This window comes from Heterodontus francisci, chromosome 25 (assembly GCF_036365525.1).
Source record: "Heterodontus francisci isolate sHetFra1 chromosome 25, sHetFra1.hap1, whole genome shotgun sequence".
NCBI lineage: Eukaryota > Metazoa > Chordata > Chondrichthyes > Heterodontiformes > Heterodontidae > Heterodontus > Heterodontus francisci.
In genome coordinates this window covers 39493183-39511845 of record NC_090395.1, presented here as the reverse complement: position 1 = coordinate 39511845, position 18663 = coordinate 39493183, and the positions used below count along the sequence as shown (strand labels likewise).

Below are 18663 nucleotides of genomic sequence, written 5' to 3'. Positions count from 1 at the left end.
TGCAGTATCCAGTGCCTTCAGTTGTTTCTTGATATCACGCAAAGTGAATCAAATTGGCTGAAGTTTGGCATCTGTGATGCTGGGGACTTCAGGAGAAGGCTGAGATGGATCATCAACTCGGCACTTCTGGCTGAAGATTGTTGCAAATGTTTCAACCTTATCTTTTGCCATGGGATTTGGAGTCGATGTTGAGGACACCCAGGCCAATTCCCTCCCTACTGTATACCACTATGCCACCACCTCTGCTGGGTCTGTCCTGCCAGTGGGATAGGGCATACCCGGGGATGGTGATGGCAGTGGATATTGTCTGTAAGGTATGACTATGTCAGGCTGTGGGACAGCTCTCCCATCTTTGGCACAAGTCGCTCGATGTTAGTAAGGAGGACTTTGCAGAGTCGACAGGACTGGGTTTGCCGTTGTCATTTCCGGTACCTGGGTTGATGCCAGGTGGTCTGTCCGGTTTCATTATTTTTTATTGACTTCGTAGCGATTAGATACAACTGAGTGACTTGCTAGGCCATTTCAGAGGACATGTAAGAGTTAACCACATTTCTGTGGGTATGGAGTCACATGTCGGCCAAGCCAGATAAGGACAGCAGATTTCCTTCCCTATAGGACATTAGTGAACCAGATGGGTTTTTACAACAATCGACAATGGTTTCATGGCCTTCATTAGACGAGCTTTTAATTCCAGATTTATTAATTGAATTCAAATTCCACCTTCTGCTGTGGTGGGATTCAAACCCATGGCAACAGAGCAATACCCTGGGTCTCTGGGTTACTAGTCCAGTGACAATACCACTACGCCACTGCATGATCACAGGTAGAGGTGTTTTCCTCACTAATGTACATGTGTGCTCTCTGCATGCCATGTGTTGAGTGTGATGCCTCCTCCTTATATATGTCTGATGATATCATCAATTGAATCAGTGGCCTGATCTCTTAAAGTTACAGTTTCTTAAAGGTGAATCACTACTATATTACAGACCGGATGCTTGTTTACAAGGGCAGTGGGCTCAAGGGCAGTTTTTTGAGGAGAGAGCTGATGATGGCAGATTTAAAGGAGACAGGGGCAACACCTAAAGAGAGAGAACCATTTATAATATCGGCTAACATGAGGACCAGGAAGGGAAGTTGGGTGATCAGTAGTTTAGTGGGAATAGGATCAAGGGAACAGGAATGCATCATGCACTAAGTTCTGGGAGTGCCAGAAAAATGTCAAAATGAGTTGACCTTCCACCCCAGAGGAACAGTGGTCTGAGCAGTTCATCAATGAGACTGATTACCTACACCATAGAGTTCCTTGGTCTTGGTATTAGAGGAAACTATCAATGCATTATTAAGCACTATTTTGGCTGTGAGGCAGCCAGGTATCATTTTTGTATAATTGCCTGATTATGAATTAGTCATATAAATTACGTTTATTCCTAAATCATCATGTCTTTATAATGTTAATGAATTCAAACTTCTGGATTCATGTCAGGTATTTAGAATGGTTGCAGCCGATAATAAAGAAGCTTGCATGTTCACACCTTATCTATTCAAATAATAGAAATTATTTAATATTTTATTTGCATGAATAGAGAAAACAGGTCTTTTGACCTGGGATATTGAAATCTGCTTTTGGAGATTCAAAGTAATTACATTTAAAGTATTTGTTTCCTTGTAACTGCAGATTCTTGTGCCTACCTATCTGTTCCCAGCTAAAGGGGCTTTGTGTATCAACTGTCCACATAGCTTTTCACGAAAGGCTCAGTTCAAAAGTATTGGAATGGACTTCTAAAGTTTCAGCACTCCTTAAAAACTTGGAACAGTTTGTGGAATACATTGAGTATTGTATTGCTAGTTTCCCTTTATATGTTTCACTTCTCTGTAATAAACCTGCTAGTAATTACGTTCTACTATGCAGGTGCAGCAAGCAATTAGGTAGGTAAATGGTATGTTGGCCTTCATTGCAAGGGGATTTGAGAACAGGAGTAAAAATATCTTGCTGCAATTGTCCAGTGCCTTGGTGAAACCGCAGCTGGCGTATTGTGTACAGTTTTGCTCTCCTTATCTAAGAAAGGATAGACTTGCCATAGAGGGAGTGCAATGGAAGTTCACCAGACAAATCCCTGGGATGGCAGGATTGTCTTATGAGGAGAGATTGCAGCAACTGGGCCTGTACTCTCCAGAGTTTTGAAGAATGAGAGATGATCTCATTGAAACTTAAAAAATTCTTACAGGGCATGACAGGGTGGATGTGGATAGGATGTTTCCTCTGGCTGGTGAGTCGAGAACCAGGGTACACAGTCTCAGAATAAGGGGTAGGCCATTTAAGACTGAGATGAGGAGGAATTTCTTTATGCAGAGGCTGGTGAATCTGTGGAATTCTCTACCCCAGAGGACCGTGGAAGCTCAATCATTGAGCATGTTCAAGGCAGAAATCGCTAGATTTCTGGATACTAATGACATCAAGGGATATGGGGATAGTGGGGAAAAATGGCATGGAGGTAGATGATCAACCAAGAATCATATTAACTATTAGTTTGGCTTGAACACAACAGTCTGACAATGTAGCATTTTCCACCTTTCACAGTAGAAGCAAAACATTATTTTTTTTTTATTTCCAAAATATACTTTATTCATAAAAATCTGTAAAAAATACACTACCATACAGTTTCAAACAGCACTAAGTCAAAAATTACAAACAGTGCAAAGGAGGTCCGTTTCCTTCAATACAATCATGAGTTACCTCACAACCCTTCCATTTCATTGTCGTGCCAGATACATTTACTCAATACAGTTCGAGGGGTTTCCCATGGATCCAGCCCCTCTGTTCAGCTTGGTGAGGGGACCTTACACTGTGGTATTTCCCCATTGAGCCTTTGCTGCGGCTTTTCCAAGCTGTAGTGCGTCCCTCAGCAAGTAGTCCTGGACCTTGGAATGTGCCAGTCTGCAACATTCGGTGGTGGACAACTCTTTGCGCTGGAAGACCAGCAAGTTTCGGGCAGACCAAAGGGCGTCTTTCACTGAATTGATAGTCCTCCAGCAGCCGTTGATGTTTATCTTGGTGTGCGTCCCTGGGAACAGCCCGTAGAGCACAGATTCCTGTGTTACAGAGCTGCTTGGAATGAACCTCGACAAAAACCACTGCATCTCTTTCCACACCTGTTTTGCAAAGACACATTCCAGAAGGAGGTGGGCAACCGTCTCTTCCCCACCACAGCCACCGCGAGGGCATTGTGCGAAGGGGGTGAGACTTCGGGTGTGCAAGAATGATCTGATGGGGAAGGCTCTTCTCACCACCAGCCAAGCTACATCTTGGTGCTTGTTTGAAAGTTCTGGTGATGAGGCATTCCGCCAAATGGCGGTCTGCTCAGGGAACCATCCGACAGGATCCACCATCTCCTTTTCCCGTAGGGCCTTGAGAACATTCCGTGCAGACCACTGCCTGATGGATCGGTGGTCAAAGGTGTTTTCCTGCAGAAACTGCTCCACGAAGGATAGGTGGTACGGCACGGTCCAACTGCATGGAGCATTCCGCGGCAATGTGACCAGGCCCATCTTTCACAACACCGGGGACAGATAGAACCTCAGCACGTAGTGACACTTGGAATTTGCGTACTGGAGGTCTACACACAGCTTGATGCAGCCGCACACGAAGGTGGTCATCAGGATGAGGGCAACGTTGGGTACATTTTTCCCGCCCTTATCCAGAGATTTGAACAATGTGTCCCTCCGGACCCGGTCCTTTTTAGATCCCCAGATGAAGCGGAAAATGGCTCGGGTGACCGCCACAACGCAGGAGTGGGGTATGGGCCAGACTTGCGCCACGTACAGCAACAACATGAGCGCCTCGCACCTGATGACCAGGTTCTTACCCACAATGGAGAGAGATCGCTGCCCCCACATGCTCAACTTTTGTTGTACCTTGGCTACTCGCTCCTCCCAGGTTTTGGTGCACGCCCTGGCCCTTCCGAACCATATCCCCAGCACCTTCAGGTAGTCTGACCTGACGGTGAAGAGGACAAAGGATCGGTCAGGCCAGTTAACCTCGCTCTTGCCGTGGTTAACTTTGGCTCCCGAGGCCAGTTCGAACTGGTCGCAGATGCTCATCAGTCTGCGCACAGACAGCGGATCCGAACAGAAGACGGCGACGTCATCCATGTACAGGGAGGTTTTAACCTGAGTGCCTCCACTGCCTGGGATTGTCACCCCTCTTATGCTCGCATCCTTCCTAATAGACTCAGCAAAGGGTTCAATACAGCAAACAAACAAGACCGGGGAGAGAGGACAGCCCTGCCTGACTCCAGATTGGATCGGGAAACTTTCCGATTCCCACCCATTGATTGAGACTGTGCTACTGATGTTTGTGTACAGCAGTTTGATCCAGTTGCAGATTTCCTCCCCAAACTCCATTTTGGAAAGCATGTCCATCATGTAGGTGTGCGATATCCTGTCAAAAGCCTTCTCCTTGTCCAGGCTGATGAGGCAGGTGTCCACCCTCCTGTCCCGTACATAGGCGATCGTATCCCTGAGTAGCGCGAGACTATCAGAGACCTTCCTGCTGGGTACAGTACAGGTCTGATCGGCGTGGATCACCAACTCCCGAGCAGACTTGACTCGACTGGTTATGACTTTGGACAGAATCTTGTAGTCAACATTAAGCAGTGAGATGGGCTGCCAATTTCTGATTTCTGCCCTCTCCCCCTTCCGCTTGTAAATGAGGGTGATGATGCCATGCCTCATGGATTCTGACATGCTGCCGGCCAGGAGCATACTCTCATATACTTCCAGCAGGTTCGGGCTGACCCAGTCCCACAGGGTCGAGTACAACTCTACCGGTAAGCCGTCGCATCCGGGAGTTTTACTCGTCTCGAAGGACTCGACGGCCTTTGTCAGCTCGTCCAGAGTTAGCGGCTTGTCCAGTCTCTCCCTCCTGCTGTCATCTAAGACCTCTGTGATAGATGACAGGAAGGACTGGGAGGCCGTGCTGTCTGTGGGCTTCGCGTCGTACAGCCCAGCATAAAAGGATTTGCTGAACCTTAGTATGTCGGACTGCGAAGACGTTACCGAGCCATCCTCTTCCTTCAGGCTGCTGATAACAGAGCTCTCTCTGTGTACCTTTTGGAAGAAGTAACGCGAGCACGTCTCATCCTGCTCGATGGAGCGGTCTCTGGACCGGAAGATGATCTTGGAGGCCTCCGTGGCAAAGAGCGAGGCCTGCTGGCTCTTCAACTCTTGGAGGTCCTCCTTGACCTCGACCCCCATCGACTGCAGCTGGAGCAGATTTTGCATACTTTTCTGGAGTCAGGACATTTCCCTCTGTCTCTCTCTCGCCCTCTGAACACCTTTGTGGATGAAGAGCCTCTTGATGTTCTCCTTGATTGCTTCCCACCAGTGAACTGGAGACTCAAAGAGGGATTTCATGGTCCTCCAACCTTTGTAATCCCTTTTGAGTTCCTCAACGCTTTCTGGGGTCAGCAGTGTGGCATTGAGCTTCCACGTCCCCCTGCCAACCCGCTGGTCGTCCTGTCAGTGACAGTCGGCCAGTAAGAGGCAGTGGTCGGAGAAGAACACCGGCTTGACGTTGGTGGATCCGACCGTGACAGCACGGGACACAAACAGGAAGTCAATCCTGGAACGGGCAGACCCGTCCGATCTTGACCATGTGTATCTGCGCTGCGCTCCGTCTGCAGGTTTGCTGAAGACGTCGTGCAGTTTGGCATCTTTAACTGTTTCTATTAGGAATCTGGACGTAGCGTCCAGTTTGCTGTCGTCTCTGCTGGATCGTCCAGCCGCATCGATGATGCAGTTGGGTACATTTTTATGGACAGCACACATGATCTTTGGTGCATCATCCCGTAGGAAAAGGGAAATTCTTAGTCCTGGGTCATTTTACCCCATTCACGTTACACATAAGGTTGCAAGTTTCAATTAATAGAAGGTGCAGGGCGACTAATGAAAACTACTTGTTTGCTGTTAACACAAGTAAAGTGTGCTGGGAGAAAGCAATAAGTACTTTAAAACAGCTTACTTTGCCTTTGAGCCATGAAATCAAAATAACACAAGAATCTTGTGCTCAGTGTTTAAAATACTGTGTTATTTTTACATTCAAATACTGCGGGCATCATTAATTATCATGACATTAATGCCATTAACCAACTGTGTTACTGTCATAAAATTCAGCCCACACTCATCCAAATTGAAAACTGCTTTAGATTTGTAACATGGCTCAAGTCCACTGGTATTCTGCTAGTAAATACTAGGAATCTCTGACCAACATGCACTGTCCGACAGTACAGCAATTTAATTTTCCAGAGGGCTAAATAAACATTTGGGTCACATCCAACAGATAATTATTCTTATTAAGTAAACAAAGAAAACGTTCTAAGATTTCAGGTGGCACTATGACTAGACAGGAAAGAATATATTGACTAGTCAAGAGCTAAGTGAACTTTTATCATTGATTATATGCAGGAGTTAGTTTTCTCAGTACATACTGAGAGCAGCTTGCCCATAATTCTTTGAAATGTGGCTGCCACAGGTGGGGTTTCTTGCCACAACTGCATGCTCAGAAAATTCAGGATATGAACTGCATTTGCTAATACATTTTAGATTCATAGAGTCATAGACTCGTACAGCATAGAAACAGGCCCTTCATCCCACCGTGTCCATGCCGACCATAATGTCTATCTGTACTAATCCCACCTGCCTGCATTAATTCCATATCCCTCTATGCCTTGCTCATTCAAGTACCTGTCCAGATGCCTCTTAATTTTTTTCTTTGGGATCATTTATTGGCTACAGTGGCCATCACCTGTCCATTGACTATTTATTTCAACATAATAGATGGAACAACTGGGAAAAGGCTACAGATCCAATCCTGGGTTGCTTGCTTCTTTATTTTGAATATTTTGTGATTTCTTTATGGTGTGACTGGGAGGCCATTAGAATAGCAGGTGACTCATCCAGGTTGCTGAAAGCACAGAAAATCTACCTGTGAATAACACTCAAATGGAGAAGATATTAATGATAACGTTGTTAATTAATTATTGCACCTCCCCCTACAGTAATCAAGACCTTGTTTTTGATGAATGGAATGTTCTCTTGCTAAACCATGGGTAATAACTCCAGTAGTACATGCTGTTATTTCCTTTGCGATATTGATCTACTGGAAATGGTTCACAGTGATTGGACAAGATTTGCCTGCACAAATTTTCTGTAAAAATAATTACCTGAATATTAAATAGTCACTGCATCATTTTAATAGAATGTTAATTTTTTTTTATATGCAGAATACCTCTGCATTTTTTTACAAGTATGAAAAAATATCCTATCATTGACCTTGTCACACAAAATGTTCATTTATTTGCAAAAGTACAATTTCACTAAATTGATTGAAATGTCTTACACCATTTGTTGCAAAGAGCTATGGCACTTCATTATAAATGTTGAAACTTGGCCTTATCTGACACAAATGGCTAACTTGTCTAAGTACCATAATTGCAGCACTCTACACTTTCACCTCTCCATCCTCCTCATAGCTACATTATTCCTTCCTGTGTTCAACTTTTGCGGAGGTTGATGTCTGAATCCGCAGTCACAAAATCAGCACAAACTTTTTTCTACAATCTATGTAATTTAAACTAATTCTCAGTCTTGTGATCAAATTCCTCTATGGCTTCAATCCTCCTTATCTCCATAACCTCCTCCAGCCCTACAACCTTCCAAGAACTCTGGGTTGCTTCAATTCCTTCACCCCACCATTGGCAGCCATGTCTTCAGCTGTCTAGGCCCTAAACTCTGGAATTACCCTGTTAAATCTCTCCACTTCTCTTTCCTCCTTTAAGACACTCCTTAAAGCCTACCTCTTTAAACAAGTTTTTGAACGCTTTGTTTTAATGTCCCTTTCTTTGGATTGGTATAAATTTTTGTCTGATTATGCTCCTGCGAAGCACCTTAGGATTGTTTTACTATGTTAAAGTTGCTATATAAATACAAATTGTTGTTGTAAATCTTTGAGTTACACCACATGAAACAGAAAATTATTATTTGCTCATGGTGAAAGATGTCAATGCTGATAATTGGACCAGTCTTTTTTTCCTCCTTTTGTTGCACCCGGTATTATTATCAGGGATTCCAAATCAGCTATGAAATAGGTTAGATCTGGGTTAAGACTTCCTTTGTACGCCTCATCAATGTGCCTCATCCCTAACTCCAAGAGACCATCCATACTGCACTGAAGCACAATTCCATCTCTAATAAAACCCCTCTTTGTGACCTCTTTGAGCGCAACTAATTTAATGCCAATTAGTATAAAATCACGAGCATTTTGTGTTGTAAGCTCACAACCACTTTGAGCTGAACCAGAACTGTCATAATTAATTTCAATTACGATTTTAACAGCCACCAAGAAAAATAAAACTTTCAATACCTCAGCCTTGGATGAATAACCAAACATGAAAAAATGATGTTCTATCCTATCAGAACAGCTGTTTCCCTTTCTTGTAAAAATTCATTTAAAAAATCGGAAGAGATCACTGAGATTGAGGTCATGGAAAGGTCAAATCAATGCACGGAACAAAAACATAGTTTGTATACCTTCCAGCTCTAAGCATCTGAACATATTAAAAATAAGTGGAGCAGGAGTGTCTTATCTGTCTATATATAACATATTAAAAATTCTACATCTGGATGCACTTGCAGTCTTTCTTCCATTTTGAATGTCTATAATCAAAACTGCTTATGTAAACTTGGAGAGCTGTAATTACACCCTTTTCCCACTGGAGGCAATTTTATTTGAGATAGGAGAATATGATTACAATGTGACAGGATTACATAGGCAGTTTCCATTATAAAGAGCAACATTAGAGTTTACAATGGAAAGATAAAAAGAATAGAAATAATGGTTAGAGAATTGGGACTGAATTATATCTGTGCAAACTATCTATTTATCCCACCGTCTCCAACCCTATTTTACCTGAGGATTGCATTTGGTGTTGACTTACCATGCACGTAGGAGATCCAGTAGTATAATATAGTAAAAATATTACACCTACATGTATTTCCTGTAAATTTTACCATTCTAAATTCATATGTCCACATTCATAATGGAAACTGCCTATGTAAACTTGTCATGTTGTAATTGCACTCTATTGGTACTGTAGCACCTCAGTTTTTTATCTCCCAGCTCTTTGACCTGTACTGCAGAGATACTTCTATGAGCTAAGCATCTCTATACTCTGCTTCCCAAACCCCCTTTCATCTTGCTTTTCAACTATAGATAATAATTTACATTTGTGCACCCTGGTCTAATTATCCCTTTCACTATAACCACATATTGCTGAAAATACACTTGATCTTGACTCCCTGAACTGAAATTAGTGAACCTGTTGTGGATCCTGGTGGCGGACCCAGATGTGGGCGCCATTCCCCTCGTCACATGTGCAGCGGGCCCCCACGATTGTGCAGCAGGTAGTCAATTATAATATTGGAGGCGCAGGGCACAGCCAATTACATGCTGGGGGAGGGGGTCGAGACGCTATGACTCTGGATCAGGTGCTGGCACCATATGTAAAGCCCTGTCAGTCCTGCATTCACTACCGCCTGGTTTAAAAGAGTGCCTTCCTAAGAGCCCTCTGCTGCCCAATTACCTCTTCTGCTGCCTCTGCAGCCCCAGGACCCCTTCTGCTGCCCCAGGACCCTTTCTGCTGCCTGATAGAGTCATAGAGTCACAGAGTTATACAGCACAGAAACATGCCCTTCGGCCCATCTTGACTGTGTCGGCCATCAAGCATCTATCTATTCTCATCCCATTTTCCAGCACTTAGCCCGTAGCCTTGTATGCTATGGCATTTCAAGTGCTCATCTAAATACTTCTTAAATGTTATGAGGGTTCCTGCCTCTGCCACCCCTTCAGGCAGTGTGTTCCAGATTCCAACCACCCTCTGGGTGAAAATGTTTTTCCTCAAATCCCCTCTAAACCTCCTGCCCCTTAACTTAAATCTATGTCCCCTGGTAATTGACACCTCCGCTAAGGGACAAAGTTTCTTCCTATCTACCCTATCTATGCCACTCATAATTTTGTATACCTCAATTAGGTCCCCCCTCAGCCTTCTCTGCTCTAAGGAAAACAACCCTAGCCTATCTAGTCTCTCTTCATAGCTGAAATGCTACAGCCCAGGCAGGATCCTGGTGAATCTCCTCTGCACCCTCTCCAGTGCAATCACATCCTTCTTATAGTGCAGTGACCAGAACTCTACACAGTACTCCAGGTGATGAGCTGGATGTGAGCCTGCAACGACCATGGCTGATGGAAGACACCTTGTGGCCCCACAGTTTAGCGATGTCTCCCTCGAGATTCTCCTCCAGGTTGCAAGGGAAAGATGGGAGATCCTTCTTCTCAGTGATGGCAAGAAGAGTTCTTCCCGCCTGACCAAGTAAACCTGGGTGAAGATCACTGAGGAGGTCAGCAGCCATGGGGTCACCCCCCACCCACCTGCCCAAACATGGGTACAGTGCCACAAGAAGGTCAATGAGCTCCTTCATTCTGCCAAGGTGACTGCTGAATACATCTCTCATTTTTAGGTTTTGCATGTGGCTACGCAGGAGGAGGTGGATCATGGGGAAGGAGACACCACAATGTTCTCTGGCAAAGGCGTTAATCATCACCTTATGCTGACAGATACATGGCTACATCTTTGTCACAATCCACCTCCTTTTCACAGCTCACCCCTATTATCTCCCCTGAGAGCTGACGGGAAGATGAACTATATAGGATACTCCAGTAATGGACAAGGGATGTTGATCTCTCATGTTGATCTACCATGTTGATCTCTCTGTGAAGTATGACTATCTCCCTCTTTCCACTTGCAGGACAAGAGAGCGCATTACAGCAGGGAGATATCGCAGACTGGCAGAGGCATCCCAGACATCAGGCTTTCTCCACGGCTGAGGAGGAGGCACTTGAACTAGCAGGGACCCAAGGCGGCCACTCAATAGCGGTTGGTGAGACGGGAGTCTCCGCGTAAGAGCTGAGGATTGTATTCATTCAATATTCAGATCACTTCTGGAGACCCATATCACGCATGCTTGGCATGACAAGATCTGCACATCCTCACCCATACATGTTTAAGTTCTGTCATGCAGCTCAGCATCCACAGAAGACTCTAGCAGAAGGGAGACATAACTCTACCTCTGAGGAGGATCAGGAGTCGGGGGATGCACCATCACAAGACTCTTCTTCACCTTCCACCAGCGCAGATACTTTCATCTTGGTGGGTTTCCACTTGGCTGTAGAATCATGGTCACTAGCTGGTGAGAGCACCGCACACATGCCCAAGCAGCTGGCTGAGGCTGGGACAGCCGAGGTCACTGACAGTCAGAGGACTGTGGGTAGTCAGGCCCATGCTGAGCCCCAGGCTCATGATGAGCCTCTGGTGTCGACAGCACAGGGCATGCTGGAGTTGCAGAGAGGGGTAAGGCAACAGATGGTGGAGATGCCAGAGACAATGTGCAGCCATGAGCGGACGATGAAGGAGTCCCTCCATGCCATGAGTGCTGCCATGTCTCAGGCGTGTAAGCGCATGGCTTCCTGCATCGAAGGGTTGGCGACCCTCACGGAGAGTCAGATGCCACAAATGCACACAGACCTGCACACCATCACCTTGGCCGTAAGCTTGATGCAGCAGTGGCAAAGTGAGAGAAGGACAAGGCCCCTGGAGACTTCTGCAGCTCCTTGTCCTTCTTTGGTGAGCAGGGAGGTTCAACTGAGCCTTAAAAGGGAGGAGGAGAGGCTGACCTCCACAGCTGGGGGCTCCTCTCAGGGTGCTCTGAGTGTGGACAGTGGCTCCTCAGCACCTCTGCCAGTGAGCTCAGCTCCAGTAGCCATGATGCCTGGGTGGAGTCCTGCACCTGTGCAGGAAACCCTTAGGCAGCCGAAGCACTCCGGGCCTCAGTCAGCCAGAGGACAGCCACCGAAATCATCACAGACCAAGGGCAGCCTGATCAGCAGCCTGCCTCCAGCCCAACTGCTAGTGCAGGGGTTACACCTTGTAGAGGCACTCATAAACATATAAAGAAAACCTTTATAAGAGACACTTGAAGTTTCACAGGTGTTTAACATTTGGTATTTGTTTTCTCTTATAAAGATCTTTTGTTTTTTGAAATTAGCTTTCATTGTGGAAAATGATTATTCTATCATGGTTTATATGTGAGATGCTGACTTCACCCTTTCCCCTTAATGGATGCCAATGTAGACACAACCCTCATTTGATTAGTGTCTCCCATGGGCCATAGCATGTGGTTAAGCTGGGTGCTATGCATGAAAGACAAGTAGAAAGGAGGCAACAGACTGCATGCATTGAGGTGTGTCTTTACTGATTTTACTGTGAGAGGCCATCATGGTGACTGGAAGTGGGTAAGTATGAGATTGTCTCTTGCCTCCTTGGCCCATCGCTCAATATGCCTGGCCTCTGGTGCAAGGGGTTCAACATCCAGTTCTGCCTGCTCATCACCCTCCTCTGTGTCCTCCTCATCGGTTGAGGCCTGGCGATCAATCATGTCCTCATCATGCAAGGCCTCTGAAGTGTTAGATTATATGGAGGGCAGCAGACCACCAAGATACACTTTCCCTTTGCTACTTTTCTTAGCAGACTCGCTAATGGGACTCAGTGCCCACCCTTGTTGACAGCTTACCTTCTCACCAAGGATGGGCTATTAGCGAGTATGGCCACCCGACCCTCTCATCCAGTAGTATGGCCACCTAGACCTCTCACCCAAGACCAAGCGCACCCAGTCTTCTCGCCCGAGATAAAGGTCACCCAGTAGCCACCCGAGACCAAGCCCACTTGTGCAGAGCACACAGCACTGCAGGCTGACAATGGCCTTTCCTTCCCCCTTTTCTCTTATCCAGTGCTTGTCATGACTGTCTTCCCATTGCAGCAATGAGGCCTCACCTTGGTGCTGCCACCTTTCAATGGCTGGTGATCTGAAGGCACATGAGGGCTGCCCACCATTCACTTAATTCCAAGCTCCTCATTGAATAGCAATCTATTGCACGCACACGTATTACAGCAATTCAAATTGCAGTCCCGTCGCCTTGGGGTGGTGACACCGCCTTGGTGCTTTCCCGCTGCTGACTAAATCCAGAACCATTGTCACAATGTTGGATTTCTGGGCGGACTCGTCTGATGCTATTCTCCAGCCCTCCACACCTCCATTCCCACTCCAAATGGCCTCACTAACTTCAGACCCCTCTATGCAATGCCATGGGAGATTTATTATAAATTTATTATACATTCTTGGGTGGAAAGTACCAAGAAGTCATCTAGAGTTAGTTTCCCAAACTCAAAATATTTGTGTGACATTATTATTCTCCAATATTGTAATAAATTAAAGGTGTTTTATTCATCTCAATATTCCAGTATTTATGTCACAGTGTTTATCATGAGGTTGCACCCAAGCACATACCACAAGATTAGTAAATCCATGTGTTTTACGTTGGCTCTGCTTATGTGTGTGTATATGGGAGGAAGGGATGCGTGAGTCCCTTGAATGTTCTACTTGTGTTGCAGGCAAAAACATGGCACATTAATTGATGCTAAAGTTGGGAATAGCTGGGAAAATAAAAATATATGTGAGACATAATATTTGGAGATATTATCTTCTGTACATTGTAACAACTTGTATTTATATAATGCTTTTAGTACAACATCCCAGGCTGCTTCACAGGAGTGTTATAAAGCAAAATTTGGCACTGTGATACCTAAAGCGCTATTAGGATCGATGGTCAAAAGCTTGGCCAAAGAGATAGTTTTTAAGGAATGTCTTAAAGGAGGAAAGAAGTAGAGAGGCAGAGAGGTTTAGGGAGGAGATTCCAGAGCTTACTGCCAGTGATAACTATAGTGTACTATGAAAAATACTCAGATACATACTGAGTCATAATAATTAATGCCATATTAATTAATATCTCAAAGGGACCCAAACCTGAAAAGATTTTAACAAATATTTCCTGCCTGCAAAGAAAATATGTGAGGATGCAATGAAAATGAATATTTAAACTGGCTCAGTGGTTACTGCAAGACTGATGTTCTCATTCTCTAGGCATGGAGGCACTCTTTACTTCGCAGTATTTGGGGAATAATGTAAACAACTGGATTTTTAGCTTGGATGTTGGGATTAACTGCTGCACCAGCCGTCAGATAACCAAATGCTTCCAGGGTGTTATTAGTCATTGGCCGTAACTGAAGTGATGACAAACCGAAAAGCTTTAACAAAACGTCTACTTGGCTTTTGGAAAAGGCATATGTTGATCACTCCAAGAATGGACTTTTTCAAGAGTAGTTCACTGTCTGATGAAAAAAATAATTTTCTAAAGTTTAGTTATATTCCAATTAACCATTCTAGATTACAAAGGCGACAATAAAATTTTTTGCTGGTTATTTACACTTCTGTTTCTGTTGTTTACAGTTTGTCCACTTTCAAAAGAAGCCAAGAGAGCAAATGAAGGGCTTAGTTGAGAAGTATTTTAGATTTACTGAGATGACAGATTACCTGGTAGAACAGACTGGGATGGCCCTAAGGTCAGTTCCACTAGCTTTTTTCCCTGGGTGACATTTCGTGAAGGGAATCAGAAACCAGACGAGAGGAACAAAAAAACATTTTTCAGATTTACTGGAAATTCAACAGCTGTAAACAAACGTCATCTCCAAATTATATTCCCGCCTTTGATTTCTTTCCCAGCTACTCTTTCTCTTTTGGGCCTCCTTATCTCGAGAGACAATGGATACGCGCCTGGAGGTGGTCAGTGGTTTGTGAAGCATAACCCGTAACTGCTGCCTTCCGTGTTGTTTCAGTCGCTGTGAGGCAACTATGGAGTGACCTCTCCATGGCGCATGCCTGGGCAAATTTATGGAGGTTGAGAGTTGCCCAGTCGTCAAAACCCCCCTCTCGGCCTTTCTGGTGGGGTCCAAAGGAGTGCAGGACACGACGTTTGGCACCAGTATGGCTGCAGGAACTGCCGGAAACATGCCAAAGGTGACACATGACCGCCTACGGGGTTCCGCTCCGGATTTTCTGTTAGGGTTTACTCCCTTAGCCTTGGTCTCTCCCGAGACGCCCACAAGGCAGTGGGGTTGTTGGGGCCCCTACACAGGTGTAGGATGGTGCCGGTGGGAGGAGGGGATGCAAGGGGGAGGGGTAGAGGGAGGGGGTGGGGGGGGGTGCAGGGGAAGGGGGTGCGGGGTGAAGATGGTGCGAGGGGGGGGCGGGCTGGGACGGGGTTGTGAGGGGGTGAGCTGAGAGGGTGGAGCAGGGAAGGGGACGGGGGTGGGGGGGGGGTGGAAGGGTAGCTTGCAGTCAAACTTAATCATAAACACAGCAGAAAGCCACTTGGTAATGTTCTGGAGTTAAGATGCTGTCAGGAATGTGTTTATATCAAAACATGTGTTTGAGTATGAGATTTGCCATGTCATGAAAATGTAGTAAAACCTGCCAAAAAACTGGTATCAGGTAGAGTAAAAGTCACTAAATATAAAGGCTCAAGATCAAGCAGTGAAAATCTAGTACATGGGGAAGACCTGATGTTCTGTAATATTTTCAGAATATACCATTAGATGGTATGATCCTTTACAGCAAGCTTCATTGTCTGCCCCAAAGGGAAACTTTCTTCATCCAGTGCTCCCACTTCCATCAGGGATAAAATACAGAAAAGCAAAAATAACACCTCTTAACTTTCCAACTAATCTTCTAGGGTAGTAAGGCTTCTGTACTGTTAATGTAGCTTTGTCGCACGACAGGAAGCAAACATTCAGGAGTAAGATAGATATTGCTGGCGGAGTACACCTGATCTCACTGAAGTGTGATGCACTGTTTCAGCAATTGTTACAAGCTGATCTGAGAACCGTTATTGGGAACAAATGCTCTTTGGATGTTAACTTAGGCTGAGGTTCTTAGCGCTACAATCCGGCCACACACTATATCAACGACAGGGATCTCTCAATGAAATGCTCTAAAGTCAACTTTCTCAAAGATAAGAAGATAATGAATGAGAAGAGGCCAGTGAGCCCACAATGACAAGTACAGTTTACCACATAGTGGACTGGCAAAAAAAATTTCCCCGACCCTGAAAAGTAATGGAGTGAAACTGGGTAGTTATCTAACCCCGTAACCTGCATTAAACAACGTTGTTTCCCTGCTTTTCACAGAACACATCTCTACAGTGCACTGATGTTCCCTTGGGTATCAATCATTATATTAAATGTCCAACACAATCATTATCAGCAGAGAAGTCATTCGCAGGATTTTTTTTTTAAATAGCTTGAAGTGTGAGACTTCTTAGCAGGGTAAGACAAGCATCCACAGACACCGAGACATACCCTTTCATACTGATATGAGGGGGACAGCAGCAGATGAAGGGGGATGAAGCAGATACACAGTAGGAATGAAACATAGTAATATGCCACCATGACCATAAGACAATACAGGCGATTTTTCACGATTGCCGGACTCAGTATCAGTAATACGGTCACCAGTATCACGGCGATTTAGGATTGTTTCTCAAAGGAACCCAACCGCGGCTGTTCAATGCAGGAACAGCTAGGTTCCTATCAGGTTAAGATGCCCTTGCAGCAAACAGGTGAAGGACACATCTCGCTTCGGTATTTCCATCTTACCTGCAGGCTGACGGTTCCCCAGCCGCACGCAAATAGTTACACAGGCTCCTTCACTTAAGTTTTACTTTAAACAAAAGGAATGCCACAGGAAGGTGGACGTTACCTGGTGGGGATCCTGACTCGGAGGTATCGGTCGATAGCGATGGCCAGAAGCGCAAGGATAGAGCTTTGGGTCAGAACCAGGACGGTGCAGGAGAAGAGCAGGCAGCTGTAAAAGTGGGTCTGGAGGCCGATGCTGATGGTGATGGCCAAGGGGATGACCAGGCAGCCCACGGCGATGTCAGCCAGGGCCAGCGAGACGATGAAGCAGAAGGTGGTGTCCCTGAGAGCCCGGTTGATTTTGACTGCCCAGCAGACCAGCACATTGCCCAGGACAGAGGCCACGGCGATTAGCACCTCCACAACAATGTAGATCGCCAGAGAGGGGGAGATGTTCCCAGCTTCATCCTCCCGAAAAGCCGGCATACTGAATCCGCCCCAGTCCTCTGCTGGATGAAAAGGCACCAAGCTCTAAATATCTCTGGCCAAGTGTCAGTGGGGGAGTTCGCTGTGCGCTGTCAGCACTGAGCCCCCTCTGGGACCACTGCGATTTAACAAGCCCGCCTAGCGTCCAGTCTCCTGTATGTGGACGGATCACCCAGTCTCTCCCTTTGCTTTCCTGAATGGCACTGACACCTCGCACTGTAAGCGGGTCCTGTTTAAACTGGCCAGCTCCCAGCTTCACACTGACAAGATCTAAGGGAGCCTCTCACCCATGTCTCAATAGTCAGCAGCAGCGGGTCTTTGTAAAATTTGTCAACCGTTTCATTTTTTTAAAAAACAAGAGCTTGCATTTTCTCGCACGTTTGCAAGTCAAATGTCATTCGGAAAACCTTCACAACAGGAAAACCTGCACGCTGCAGCACTGCCCGCAAATAGCAACTCCTTCTCAGCCGAGAATAGCAACAGAAAATGCGGGAAAGATTCAGCAGGTCTGGCAGCATCTGTGGAAAAAGATAGTTAACGTTTCAGGTCGGTGACCTCTCGGTAGAACGGTGTCCTTTCCCGCCTGATCATTTCAGCTCAAGCCCCTGGCTTTGTGTGTTTGAGACTCTGCGTCTCTACTTGTGTGTATCTTTGTGTCTTTGGTTTTCTGACAGTCTGCTTGTCTGTGTATTTGGTTTGTGAGTGTGTTTGTGAGCGAGGCTGGTGTTTGGTTTACATGTGTGTATTTGTCATAGAGAGATACAGCACCAAAACAGACCCTTCGGCCCACCAAGTCCACGCCTACCATCAACCACCCATTTATACTAACCCTACATTAATCCCATTTTCCCTCTCACATCCCCACTTTCCCTCAATTCTCCTACAACCTACCTACACTAGGGGCAATATTTATTTTTACAATGGCCAATTTACCTATCAACCCACAAGTCTTTGGCATGTGGGAGGAAACTGGAGCACCCGGCGGAAACCCACACGGTCACAGGGAGAACTTGCAAACTCCGCACAGGCAGTACCCAAAACCGAAACCAGGTCGCTGGAGCTGTGAGGCTGCGGTGCTAACCACTGCACTACTGTGTAGTTACTAAAAAGCAGCAACCCCTCATGTTTCCATCCCAGAGAGGGTGGGTGCAGTTCCGTCAAGGAACAAAAGTTTAAAGGAGAACTGGGCACTTGCCCCAGTTCCAAATACCAGTGGCACTGATTAGTCTTCAGTGTAGTAGATATAATCTACAATCTGTATCTGTGCTGTAACCATTCATTTTTCTGAACGATGGGAAATACAAATCCAGCCTGGAAGCACCAAGTTTTAACTGGAAAATGGTTTATGTATTTACATTCCTTGAACAGTGTGTGAGGAGGTAAGATTACATCGATGGTCGAAACTTATTCACTATATTTGCAGTCAAGACCTGTTTTAACACATAACATTTTCCCATTTCCCCTTCTATTTAAAGACATAAAAGACAGAATGAAATGCATTATAGGATGCAGTACTGTCTTTGAAATGTTAATCATTCTG

General features: G+C 45.5%; 1 protein-coding gene across 1 annotated transcript in view; it reads right to left on the bottom strand.

Moving 5' to 3' along the window:
• LOC137384084 (adenosine receptor A1-like) overlaps nt 1–17123 on the bottom strand; it is a 104646-nt gene extending 87523 nt beyond the window's left edge. The window contains exon 1 of the mRNA XM_068057674.1: nt 16762–17123. Coding sequence (XP_067913775.1) covers nt 16762–17123 — 362 coding nt within the window. The remainder of the gene's footprint in view (nt 1–16761) is intronic.
• Between the last annotated feature and the right edge of the window lie 1540 nt (nt 17124–18663).